The 14,588-nt window shown below is 36.3% G+C and overlaps 1 protein-coding gene across 1 annotated transcript in view; it reads right to left on the reverse strand.

Annotated features, from left to right (window-relative positions):
- Positions 1-1,783: 1,783 nt before the first annotated feature.
- The window catches only part of LOC103263809 (rab proteins geranylgeranyltransferase component A 1), a gene marked incomplete at its 3' end in the record, with an annotated part of 182,040 nt that continues 169,235 nt past the window's right edge, over positions 1,784-14,588 (reverse strand). Inside the window, exons 10-12 of the mRNA XM_008061466.1 lie at positions 11,947-12,051; positions 11,443-11,506; positions 1,784-1,880 (exon numbers count right to left, since the gene is read on the reverse strand). Coding sequence (XP_008059657.1) covers positions 1,784-1,880; positions 11,443-11,506; positions 11,947-12,051 — 266 coding nt within the window. The remainder of the gene's footprint in view (positions 1,881-11,442; positions 11,507-11,946; positions 12,052-14,588) is intronic.

Raw genomic sequence — 14,588 nt, forward strand, 5'->3', positions numbered from 1 at the left:
TGCAGCAAATCCTCACATGTACTCCATGACTGTAAATTTTTTAAAAAAACAAACTACAATGAGATACCATCTCACACCAGTCAGAATAGCTATTACTAAAGAATAAAAAAAATAGATATTGGCGAGGCTGCAGAGAAAAGGGAATGGAATGCACATATACTTTGGGTGGGAATGGAAGCTAATTCAATCCCTGTGGAAAGCAGTTGGGATATTTCTAAAAGAACCAAAAACAGAACTACCATTAGGTCCAACAATACCATTATTGGGTATATAGCCAAAGGAAAAGAAATTGTTCCACCAAGAAGACACCTGTACACATATGTTTACTGCAGCACTATTCATAATAGCAAAAATATGGAATCCATCCAGGTACCCATTGATGGAGGGCTGGATAAAGAAAATGTGGTACACACGCTATAGATTACTAAGCAGTCATAAAAAGCAACTGAACCATGGAATTTGCAGCAACATGAATGCAGCTGGAGGTCATCATTCTACGTGAATTATGACAGAACCAAAAAACTGAATGTCGCATGTTCACTCATAAGCAGGTACAAAACACTGGCCACACAAGGACACAAGGGTAGGAATAACAGACACTGGGCGCTGCTAAAACGAGGAGGTAAGTAGGGGAAATAAGGAATGCAAAACCACCCAGTAGGTACCATGCTCACCATCAGGGAGTAGGGGAGGCTCATCAGAAGTACAAGCCTCACCTTCACACATTATACCTATGTAACAAATCTTCATATGTACCTCAAATCTATTAAAAAAAAATTAAAAAAATAAATTGCCTTGCTGCATTAGGTGAGCAATAAGACTATGAACATTTCAAATCAGGTATCTCAGTTTCTGCTTTTTTCTAATACCTCGAATACAGAGTTTAGGTCTAGGTAGTGATATGTAATATATACTTTATTGATTCCTGTTTACTATAATATCTTCAAAAAATAGGCTGTGGAAGGCATGATATTTAACAGTGCTGTTGACAGAAGTTTCTATACATACAAGTAAAAGAACATAGTAGTCTTTTAGTCTCATAAATAAACAAAATTAAAACTTCAACATGGAAAAAGTTTAGTAATTGGATTTAGAATTCAAAGTGCTATGGTCTGAATGCTTATGTGCCCCCCCAACTCAATGCTGAAATCTAATCCCCAGTGCAACAGTATCAAGAAGTAAAGTCTTTGGGAGTTGGTCAGGTTATAGGTCATGAGGGCTCTGCCTTCATGAATGGGATTTGTACCCTTATAAAAGAGATATAAGGGAGTGTGTTTGTCCCTTCCCCTATGTGGGGACACACAGAAGATGCCATCTATGAAGAAAGGGCTCTTATAAGACACTGAATTTACTGGTACCTTAATCTTGGCCTTCCCAGACTCCAGAATTATGAGCAACAAATTTATATTGTTTATAAATTAACCAGTGTAAACAATTTTGTTACAACAGCCCAAAGAAACAAAGACAGAAAGAAGAAAATTAGCAATAAAAAAATAAATTTTGTAAAAACAAGTTTCCAGTAAGTTAAAGAAAAATTACAGAAAGAATTGGAAATTCATAGAAATTCCTTCTTTAGAGAACCACAAAATTATGCCTGTGAAGATTTAGCCACTGAAATGGTTAGAAGCAAGGGAAGTGTAAGAAATAACTAATTGTATGAGTATATACTGTGAATAAGAAAAAGAAAAATCTCTATAAATACAACCTTGACAACTGTAACTACTGCCCCCTTTACTCATTAAACAAACACAAAAGACAAATAACCAGATTCTACTGTGCTTACAGGTGCCTTTCATGCATGTCATCGTTGAAGAACATAACTCAATGACCCGAATAGCAGAAGTTCCTGGTTCCTCTGCTGGTACTGTCAAAATGGAAATCTAAAAAGCAGAAACAAAATATCAGACACAGTTAGATTTCATTTCTATTCTTCTATCATTAGAATGTTGTTAACTTCCAAACTGAGTATCTTTTTAAAAGCATCCCTTGATGCCTGATAAAAATGGGCTTGTAAATATTTAATTTTGGAAGATAATTAAAAATGCACAATATATATTATGTTTATATAATTCTCATAGATAATAATTTCAAATATCTTTAATATTTATTAAATTTGTCATTTACTACAAGATGAGTATTCCTAACTTAAAATCCAAAATTCAAAATACTGCAAAATACATGTTTTTAGCAATGACATGATGCTCAAAGGAAATGCTCATTAGAGTGTTTTAGATTTGGGGATTAGGGATAAACAACTGATATACAGTAATGCAAATACTTCAAAATAAAAAAAAAATCTGAAATCTGAAACACTTCTGGTCCCAAGCATTTCAGATAAGGAATACTCAACCTGTATTTTCAAAGGAGACAATTATGAGTTATTAATTCTAAAATATATGTACTTTGGTGTTTGAAATTAAATCATATTAAATTTATTTGGATTATTCATAATGGCTAAAAATAGCAGTTAGAAAGCACTAAAAATTAAGTATATTACTAATCTCAGTGATATCAAAACAAGCAATCAAATAAATATACATCAACACATTTAAAAATGAATTATTTTAAATTAATTAAGGACTTCACTAATATAACTACAATCAGATTCTTTAAGACAAGTGAATTGGGACATCGCTTACCAGTTCTACTTAGAAGGAAGATTAAATTTACCAGAAAATGGTCAAGTTTTGAATGGAAGATAGAGGGAAGACAACAAGGATCTGTAAGAGCACCCGCACAAAGAAGCAGAAGTATACAGAAAGAAAGCAGTAAAAGTCTGGCTGAGATCGACCCCCAAGGAGCTCAGAGTCCCATGGAAAGAGTAGGTAGGAGTGTTTCTCTGTTCCCCACACTCCTTTGACAATCTCTGGACTGCTAAACTGTTAAATTCCTCTGCTCTCTTGACCCAAGGCAACACTACTGATGGCAATTTCAGAATTTCCCAGGAAGAGAACTGGGTGACAAGCTTGTGCAGCCATGCCGCATTTCACTCAGAGCCAGGCTGAGATGTCAGGCACCATATAGTTGTGCACCCATGGTGCTACTCCCATGCCTGGGGATAATCTGCCCTTGAGCCACTGCACCATCAGACCACCCACAGGCATACCCATAACTGGCTCTAACTTTGGGAAGCACAGGGATCAGCAGGTCCCTGGACTGTTGTGGGTTTCCTGGAGATCCAATACTCAGCACAGACTGCCCTTAAGGAAGGGGGAAGCATAGCTCACCAAAGACCCTCTTGGGACAAAGGAAACAACAGCACCAACTGCAGAAGGAGGCACCACTGATGCCCAGAAATGAAAATGGAGAAGGATCATCTCTTGTCCCCTGTTTCCTTCACAGTACTCTGCTACGGGCACAGCAGTGGTTTTTCTGCTGAGGCCCAGGGAGCATGTACTGAAAGAGAGACTTTTTGTACTCCTCTAGCGGCTGCATCCCTGCTGAAAGCAAGTGTGCTGGTAGAGGGCCCTTTTTGCAATTCTCTGGTGGCTCCACACCCACTGAGGGCACGCACATGCTAAAAGAAAGCACTTTTGTTTTGCTTCTCCAGAGGCTCCACTTCTGCTTAAAGCAAGAGTGCACTGAGTAAAAAGCTACCCGCCAGATCTTACTCTTAAGTGCTATATACTGGATGGCAGCCTGAACTACATCACCAAACAAAAATACACATCGTTATAACAAGCAGCAGCTGAGAAAGCCACCACATGAAACTATCTGCAACAGAAGGAATCACTACAGAGACTTGGCTCTCTGAAAGTACCCACAAATGATGCCAATTGATCATATAAAAACATTCCATGGTCATATCCTCAAAAGAAAAAAGAATAAAAAATTAAAAAGCCCCATTCAAACAAGAGTGAATTACACAACAACAACAACGTGCCAGTTTCTTTAGATGAGAAGGAATTAGCACAAGAACGCCAGCAGTACAAAAAGCTAGAATGTTTCATCACATCCATAGGATCACACTGGCTCCCTTGCAATAGATCCTAACCATACTGAAATTCAGAATATGATGGCAAGGAAACTCAACATGATCCAAGAAAAAGTTGAAATTCAATACAAAGAAGCCGGAGAAAATAAGCCATGAAAGATCATATAGCCATTTTAAGAAAGAACAAAATAGAACTTCTGAAATTACAAAATTCATTACAGAATTTCAAAACACAGCTGGAAATCTTAACAAAAGATTAGACTAAACAGAAGAAAGATTTCAGAACTTGAAGACCAATCCTGCAAATCAACCCAACAGAAAAAAATAAAAAAAAATTTTTTTAATGAACATAACCTAAGATAAATATGGGATTTTGTAAAGAGATCACACCTATGACTGATTGGCATTTCTGATAGAGAAAAAGGGAATGGAAATAACCATGGAAAAATATTCGAGGACATAATCCAAGACAACTTCCCTAAGCGTGTTAGAGAGGTTAACACACAAACACAAGACATTTAGACAACTCTTGCAAGATATTATATGAGATGATCATCTCCAAAGCACATAGTCAGACTATCTAAGACCGATGCCCAAGAAAAAATATTAAAGATACCTAGAAAGAAAGCTCAGATCACCTATAAAGGGAGACCCACCAAAATTAAAGCATACCTCTTAGCAGAAATCTTACAAGCTAGAAGAGACTGGGGCCCATTTTTAGCATTCCTCCCTACCTCATTCTATGAAACCAGTACCATCCTAATACCAAAGTTTGGAAAGGACACAAAACAAAACAATACAGGCCAATATGCCTGATGAACACAGAAGAAAAATTCTCAACAAAATACTAGCAAGCTGAATAGCAAGAAGATTATTCAACATGATCAACTGGGTTTTATGCCTGGGATACAAGGATAACTCAACATAAGCAAATCTATAAGTGTGATTCACCACATAAACAGAATTAAAAACAAAAACCATATGATCATTTCAACAGGCACAGTAAAGTATTCAATAAAATCCAACATTCCTTCATGATAAAAATCTTCAACAAACTAGGCATCGGAGGAACATAACTCAAAATAAGACAAATTCATAGTCAACATCCTACTGAATGGGCAAAAGTTGAAAGCATTGTCCCTAAGAAGTGAAGCAAGACAAGGATGTCCACTCTCTTGACTCCTATTTAACATAGTACTGAAAGTCATAGCCTGAGTAATCAGGCAAGAAAAAAAATAAAAAGCATCCAAATAGGAAAAGAAGATATCAAATTATCTCTGTTCACTGGCAATATGATTCTATACCAAAAAACCCTAAAGATTCCTCCAAAGGACTCCTAGACCTGATAAATGACTTCGGTAAAGTTTCAGGATATAAAATCACCATGCAAAAATCTGTAGTAGCATTTCTATACACCAATAACGTTCAAGTTGAAAACCAAATCAATTAACATAATTTCATTTAAAATAGCCATACCAAAAAATACCTTGGTATACATCTAACCAAAAAGTTAAAAGATCTCTACAAGAACTGTAAATCACTGTTGAAAGAAATCACAGATGATACAAACAAATTTAAAAAATTCCATGTTCATGAACTGGAAGCATCAATATCATTAAAATGCTCATTCTTTTTTTTTTTGAGTTGGAGTCTCACTCTGTCGCCCAGACTGGAGTGCAGTGGCCGCTTTCGGCCACCGCAGCCTCGACCTGCTGGGCTCCGGTGATCCTTCCGCTTTAGCCTTCCAAGTAGCCGGAATTACAGGCATACGCTACCACGCCCGGCTGATTTTTTGATTTATTGTAGAGATGAGGTCTCGCTGCCCAGGCGGGTCTCGAACCCGCGGGCTCAGCAATCCACTCACCTCAGCCTCCCAAAGGCGCGGGATTACAGGCTGAGCCACTGAGCCCGGCTAAAATGCTCATTCTTCCCAAAGCAATCCTATCATTGTAATTCCTATCAAAATACCAAAGTCATTTTTCACAGAACTAGAATAAGAAAATTTAAAAATTCATAGACGAGCAAAAAAGAGCCACGATAATTAAACCACTCCTAAGTGAAGAACAAAGCTGGAGGCATCATGTTACCCAACTTCAAATTATACCACAAGACTACAGTAACCAAAAAAGTATGATACTGGTACAAAAACAGACACGTAGACCAATGGAATTGAACAGATAACCCAGAAATAAAATCATATACCTACAACCATCTTTGACAAAGTCAGCAAAAATAAACAATGGGGAAAGGATATCCTACTGAATAAATGGTGCTGGAAAAACTTGGTCACCATATGCAGAAGAATGAAATTGGACCCCTACCCCTCACCAGATACAAAAATTTAAAAATAACTGTTTTTCTGTAAAGCCTAAAGTTTCCATATTAATCCCCAAACTAATCTTCAATCTGAAAAAATTACATCCTGTCAGGATACACTTGCCCAAAAGGAGAGCCCTATCTGCACTTTTCCTTGTAAGTGCTATGCTAGATCCTGAGTGAGAATATCACATTGTCCAAAGGGGAAACATGTATACAAAATTCTAAAAATAAGAATTATTTTGATAATCACAACCATCCTACTTGTATGTCCATTTTTGGGCTCCAGATGTCTCAAAAACTGAATTCTTTGTGTTCCTCTTACAGATTTAAATGTAGGACCTCAAACTATAAAATGATTAAAGATTTAAATGTATAAAGATCCTAGAAGAAAACCTAGGAAACAGTCTCCTGGACACCAGTCTAGGCAATGAATTTATTATTAAGACTCCAAAAATAAAGGCATAAAAAACAAAAATTGATGATCTCCAGCTCCATCCTTTTCTCACTCGCATGTGGGAGTGAGCTAAACAGTCACAAGAATGGAAATAATAGACACTGGCGAAAATAAAACAGGGAAAAAGGGGAGGGGGGCTAGGGTTCAGAAACTACCAATGGGGCACAATGTTCACTATCTTGGGAATGGGCCACCTGATACCCAATCCCCCACCACTACACACTATGTCCATGTAACGAATACACATGTGTACCCCCTGAATCTAAAATTTTAAAAAATTGACAATTACTACTAAATTAAAAAGCTTCTTTACATTGAAAGAAACTATTAAGAGAGTAAACAGACAACCAACAGAATAGGAGAAAATGTTTGCAAACTATGCATCCAGCAAAGGGCTAATAACCAGAATATATTAGAAAAAAAAAATAACCTCATGAAAAAGTGGGAGATAAGGAGCTGGAGACTGCAAGTAAAGACATTATCTTGAAAATATTGATAGGAGGACAGTAGAGACTGAATACCAACTAGAGATGGGGACGGACTCAAGGGAGCAGTTTATTTTGTTTTTAATTTTTATTTTTAGGACAGGAAATTCTAGTATACATATACAGGTTAAGGGGGAAGGTGCCAGTAGTGAGAAGAGCCTGAAGATGTAGGAAAGCAGGCAGTAAAGGGTAAGAGAGAAGGTATGTGAGAGTGAGTGTCAAGAGCATTTAGCAGCCTAAAAATGAATGAAATCATGTCCTTTGTGGCAACATGGATGGAGCTGGAGGTCACCATCCTAAGTAAACTTACAGAGAAACAGAAACCAAACACCACATGTTCTCACTCATATGTGGGAGCTGAATAGTCACAAAGATGGAACTAATAGACACTGGGAACACCAATAAGGGAGGAAGTGGGGAGGAAGGTTAGAATTTAGAAACTACCTACGGGGAACAGTGCTCACTATCTGGGGAATGGGCCACCTGAGACCCAATCTTTACCATTACACAATATGTCCATGTAATGAATACACATGTGTACCCCCTGAATCTAATATAAAAACATTTTTAAAAAGAGCACTTGTCAAAGGTGCTGACTACGGACAAGGTGGGTGGGGAGTCCCTCTCATTTGCTTCTGTGCTACTATAAGTCACTGTGCTGGTATACGCACACTGTGGGTGGTGGGACAGGAAGCCAAGAGCCATTGTGCGTGGTGGGCAGCCTTACTTTTCTCAGTGAAGTGTGGGACAGGGAGGGGGCAGGGTATGAGAAGGGCAGGCAAAATAGTGAACATCTGAATTAGGCACTGAGGAGAAAAGGAGAGGGAGCTTGTTTGCAGCCAGTAGAAGAACTGACTGGTGGTAGATGCTTAAGGTCCAGCAGAATAAGGTTGCCACACATGAATTTTTGGGACAGTCTGTCTAGTCATGTGGTTTGTTTAAGCAGCTATCAGTGATCCAGGTGCAGATTATACCCTGACCCAGGAAAAGGACTTTCCTCTGTGGGTGCAGTAGAAGGGCATGGCAACATGGAAATTTAGGATATAGAGAAAGGGCACTACAGAAGATCCACCATGGAGCCTAGGGCAAGGAAAAGGAAGAGGGTAGAAGGGAGATGATAAACTGAAAAGAAATAGAGGGGACGAGGAATTGTGGGTCTCTTTACAGGCTGGGGTTAAGAGAATGAAAGGGCTAAAAGGGTAGTACCAGATTAATGCCACTGTATATCCATGACCTTCAGACTCAAGTGGGTCATTGACACTGCCTAGAAATCTTACCATAAGACAGGTCATTCCCCAACTCCCCACAGTGATTACTTGATACCTTTTCTTGAGCTCTGACCCATCCCCACTTGCATACCCCCATTCTCAGGAAATGATCTCATCCTGTTTGTAATTTAAAGAAAAAATGGAACTCATCAATGGGAACTCTAAAATCTACAAATAGTCCTGCATTCACCCTCTTGTTTCAACGTGTCTCATATTCCATCTAAGGGCAACACTCCACCTGTTCTCTGAATCTCACCCTTCCTGGCCTTCCTTGATCCATCATTTATCTTCCTTCTCACCTTGGTATCTCCAACCACTCCTTCTCTACTGACTCCATCTCATCAGCTGAAATATATGCTAATTTTTTAAAGTAAAGGGAAAAAAAGTCAGCTGGGTGTGGTGGCTTACACCTATAATCCCAGCACTTTGGGAGGCCAAGGTGGGAGGATCGCTTGAGGCCAAGAGTTTGAGATCAGTCTGACAAACATAAGGAGAACTGATCTCTAAAAAAAAATAATAAAAAAAAATGTAAAAGTCCTCTTTACCACTACATTTTTTCAGAAACCAATTTCTCACTTTTATTCTTCACAGTTTAGCTTCTTCAAAGAGTCTTTTCTATTTGCTATCTTCATTTTTGGCCTCCCTTGTATTCTTTGACCCACTCACAAAACTTATAGTTTACTTGGAGACACAAATAAGTCAACCTTAAGTCAGGACAGTGTGATAAGTAATACAATAGCTGCTGTACCACTCCATATACCACAACCATGCTCACAAGTGTCACATTGCACTGTGGTTGCTATTTATTTGTCTGTATCTGTATCATCCAGACTACAAGCTATTTGAGGGCAGAGATGCTATCATGGTTACCATTATTTCCTCAGAACCCAGCACACTGGCTGGCAAGTAAAAGGCATTCACTGTCTGCTGGATGCTTAAAGTATATATGCTTACACATAGAATATATGTATTTGGATTTTTAAAAATATATAGTGTTCATTATCAGCAATAAAAAATGGGGCCATTAATTGACTTTATCTACTCATATTTGTTTTATATAAGAGGAAGCTTACAACTTAAGGAATTTTAGGAGGCTATTTTTAACAGTAGCATATAGAACTGACAGTCACAACTAATGAGTAAATTGATTTATTTGTCACTATAAAACCTGATCAGAAGAAAAATTGGGTATACTCCTGAAAAGTAAGTGATCAGAATGAGAAAAAACTAGAGGCATAAAGACATTCCTATGAAATTGGGAATGAAGAGGAGGAAGATGAAGAGAATACTGAAATACACAATGGTAGTGAGAAAATATCATAACTGAGAATGTGTGTTGAAATTCATTTACACTAGGCCTACTGGTGGACATATCGCTACTGATTTAGGGTTGTCATTTTCTCTAAGATTTTTACATGTATTCTCTGAAAATTCTCTTTTTCTTCCCATAACAATATATTTTCTTTTTTCTTTTTTTTTTTTGAGTTGGAGTCTCACTCTGTCGCCCAGACTGGAGTGCAGTGGCACGCTCCCGGTCACCGCAGCCTCGACCTGCTGGGCTCTGGTGATCCTTCCACCAGCCTTTCAAGTAGCTGGAACTACAGGTGCGTGCTATCACACCTGGCTAATTTTTTGATTTATTGTAGAGATGAAGTCTCGCCAAGTTGCCCAGGTGGGTCTTGAACACGCGGGCTCAGGCAATTCACTCACCTCGGCCTCCCAAAGCGCAGGATTACAAGTTGAGCCACTAAGCCTGGCAATATATTTTCAATTGGTCAAAAATAGTGGTCAAAATCTAGTCTTTAGTCGATTTTCCTAGACTAAATCTGTTATATAAGATGCAATTATTCATTCTGCTAGATGGAAACCTAAAGAAACCAAAGCTATTACATTATGCTATCATGTTTTATTTTTAAATGCATTAGAAAGTACTACATGTTAAGTATCCCTAACCTGAAAAATCTGAAATCCGAAATGCTCTGAAATGCGAAAAAAATCTAAAATCCTAAGCACTTCAGACCCCAAGCATTTCAGATAGGGGATACTTAACATATTAAACTATGTGGTTTAATATACTTTATTTTGCCAGTACTGATTTATACATAGTACCATGTAGATTAAATTAGTAACACTTATCAAAAAGTATAGGACCTGAGATATCATCTCACAACTGTTAGGATGGCGATCATAAAAAATACAAGAGATAGTAAGTATTGGCAAAAATGTAGAAAAAAGGGAACCCTTGTATACTGTTGGTGGTAATGTAAATTGCTACAACGATTATGGGTAACAGTATGGAGGGTCCAAAAAAATTTTTAAATGGAACTATCATACGATCCAGCAACCCTGCTCCTGGGTCTATATTCAAAGGAAATGAAATCAGTATCTCAATGAGATATCTGCAGTCTCACGTTCACTGCAGCATTATTCATTGCAGTCAAGATTTGGAAACAACCTAAATGTCCCTCAATGAAAGAATGGATTTAAAAAAATGGAATTAATCAGGCTTAAAATATCTTTAAAAATGCCATTTGTGACAATACAGATAAACCTGGGGGACATTATGCTCAGTGAAACAAGCCAGACATAGAAAGGAAAATACATGATATAATTTGTAGGTAAAATCCAAAAAAGTCAAATTCATAGAAGCAGAGAGCAGAATGGTGGTTGCCAGGGACAGAAGGTAGGCAAAATGGGGAAATGTTAATCAAAGGGTATAAAATTTCAGTTACACAGGAAGAATACGTTTTGAAGATCTAATGTACAGCATGAAGACTACAGTTAATAATACTGTATTGTATACCTAACATTTGCAGAGAGTAGATCTTAAGTGATCTCAAAACAAAATAAAGTAACTATATAAAGAGATGGATATGTTAATTAGCTTGACTATAGAAATCAGTTCGCCATGTATATGTATAAAAAAACATGTTGTACACCTTAATATATACAACTTTAATTTAAAAATAGGACTGAATTTACCTGTTGATCTGAATCTGCTTTTAGTACAGATCTATCTGTAATCAGGATGGCCCTGGAGATCTGCCTGTAATGCACAAAACAGTAAAGCATGATTCAGATTCCATGGAGTAGTTTTATATATATATACACACACACACACACACAAAAACACACACACATATATATATATATAACCACAGAAGGCATGTTGAAAAGATTTGAGTCAGGATAACAGTGGCATCTCCCAAAACCAAGTGAACCTTGGCTTTAATCTTTTCTTGGCTGAAGAACGAAGGATGTGTGACCTACAGACAAACCCTAGCTAAAGCAAAGGAGTTGAAAATTATGATAAGATCCTCAAAAACCAAAACGTATAAGAGGAGTAAGATCCCAAACATATTTTTGGTTTGGTATACAGTTGCATGTTACTTAAAGAATACAATCATAGAAACATCAATACAACCGCCCAGCTAAATTTTCCTAACTTTCTCCTTCCCTTGGCTAGCCAGTTGAGTGGTGCCTTACCTGTATTGCACACGTGAACATGTACTCTCAGACAAGTAACTGTCCTCCACAAGGAAATGCTTAGACATTATTCTCTGACCAAAGTGATCTATGATCGCTTTACATCTATAGAAAATAAGCATATAAAAAAATGTTCACATTAATGATTGAATAATTGAGAAAATAAACATAATCGGGTAACAATTTTGAATCTAAAACCAAATTCTTGCAAAGATTAAAGAATTGCCCACAATTCCACATTTTCTGATACAAAACTGATACTAAATTACATAATATATATTCCTGTTGCTATTTTGAGGTCTTTTAAACTATAAAATAAATGTAGAATACAACTCTAACATTTATTTATTTTGAATGTCATTAGTAAGTAGAATGAAGTTAGGACCAGTATTATGGTATAATTATAAGCTTTCCTCATATTTAGGAACACTTTTTCTTTGTTTGGAAAACAGGCTCTTACTCACTCATGCGCTCTCTATCTCTCTTTAACAGCTCAAAGAAAAGTAAAAGAGAAAAGTTGATTAAATATCTTGTTATATCCTTCATAATCTGTAAAAGCCACTAAAGTCTTTTTGTTTTTCTGTTAAGTATTGCTTTCTCTTTTGTTTGAGAATAGCTATCTGGTCACATGTTTGATGATGTTTTCAACAAAACAAAACAAAAACAGAAAACAAAAACCCAAACAACAAAAAACCCAGATAGAGTTTCTTTTAATATCTGTTTCCACTTCAAAGGATGATCATAGAAAGATTTCTTTCAAGTGCTGTCACCAAATAAGGCAAACACTTATGCATGGACATTATCAGGTCTCTGTCATCTGATATGTGTTGGGACAATGAATCATATAGACCTCCATTGACCTTCTTTCAATGTGTCTAGATAAAAGGATGAAAATTAGAATCCATCTCCTTGCAGTGCCACAAGTTATAAATGTACTTTATAGGGCTCATTATCCAAACTAATGGACTAAGGGTGACATCCTTGAAATGGACTTACCAGTACTGACAAAGCCAGTATGCAATATTTTAGGAACTATATGCAAATGACTGTGTATTTGCTATATCTTTTTAATATGGAAATATCAATTTACTTTTGTCACAGCTTCTCCTTTTGAAGCTAGAATTATTTTACTAGACATACACTTATATGTTGTTGCCTCTCAGAAAATGCAAGCAAATAATTTCAAACTCATACCATATTTTAATATATATGTTCAGTCATTGAAAAATAAACCAAATAAGTGCTATTTACCAGGCATAAAAGGATTAAAAATAAAATTACTAACAACCAAGACAACAGTAAGAGGAATTTAATTTGCATTTCCTAAGGGCAGATGTTGAAATTCTGATATTCTTGAATAAATGGCATACAACTGTTTTCAGGATAGACTATGGTGTCTAGTGATGTTATATATACATATTTTAACCAAATAACTACATCGTAACATAACATTTGTTATATTGCATTAATATTTATGTGATTACAATCTTACCCCACATCTTTAAAATATAAAAAAAATTTTAAGTAAAAAGTATATATATTTATGTGATTTTTCCTATCTCATCTCTACTTCCTTTTCTCCACTTCTGTCTCTATCCATACCTCTTCACATTTCATAAACTAGAGTTCTTAACTTATAAAATACTTAACTAAATAGATACAAAGTATTTATACCTAAATATTTTCCAAAATAATTATATAAAAACTGAAAAGGAAGGTTATTTACTCAGTCTCCTATTTTAAAATATTCATATACCATTTGAAACACAAAGTACTTCAGGCAATGAATGGAGAAGAGGAAGCGGCAATCTGCCATTAAACACTGATCCCTATTTGTCCTGTAACCACTGACAAGACTTTTTCTTACCTTTAATTCAGAGACTATGGGAAGTCAAGAGGGAATAACTAGGCAGAAAAAGGGATGTGTTAATTGCTTTATATCTTGATAGAGGCTTGAGTTATATAGATTTATCATTTATTAAAACTCATTTAAGGAGCAATTAAGATTTGAATACTTCACTGTACATAAATTTTATATCAAAAGAAAAACACTAAAATATTGAACTCTAGCTAATGATATGCATGCTAATGTGACTAATAAAAATATAATTCCTATAGAATACAAAAGTACAGCTTATTTTTATATTATAAGAAATGTATTTAAAAGTTAAAAAATGATATGCATGGTAAAGTGTCTAGGGAGTTGCTGATATCTCCAATTTACCATGAAATGCATAAAAAGATGAATCAATAGATGGATAGAAGGATGAATATTTGGGTAGATATATGATTAAGTGTATACTAAAATGCTGATATAAAATGGCAGGGGGTGGATGTTAGTAATAAATCCTGTACTTGAGTGTAAGTCTTTGCAAAGGGTTCCTATTTAAATAAATTATATAATTAAACCTGGCCCTCAAGTTTGTCGAGACCTCCATGATATGTATGCTTCCAAACACTAACTGGGCTGCTTTGGTGGTAGCCACATCTTTAGTGAAAGGTAGACATTGTTTTCAGAAGTTATACCATTAGAAACAACTACTGGGGAATTACTCAAAAAGGAAGTATGGGTATGTGAGGATTAGGGAGCTCAACCATACAATAGCAAGATACTAAATAATGTGTCTATTTATGCTGAAAAG

The sequence above is a fragment of the Carlito syrichta genome, unplaced genomic scaffold (genome assembly GCF_000164805.1).
Source record: "Carlito syrichta isolate Samal-C Ts95f unplaced genomic scaffold, Tarsius_syrichta-2.0.1 Scaffold305277, whole genome shotgun sequence".
In the NCBI taxonomy this organism is placed as follows: Eukaryota; Metazoa; Chordata; class Mammalia; order Primates; family Tarsiidae; genus Carlito; species Carlito syrichta.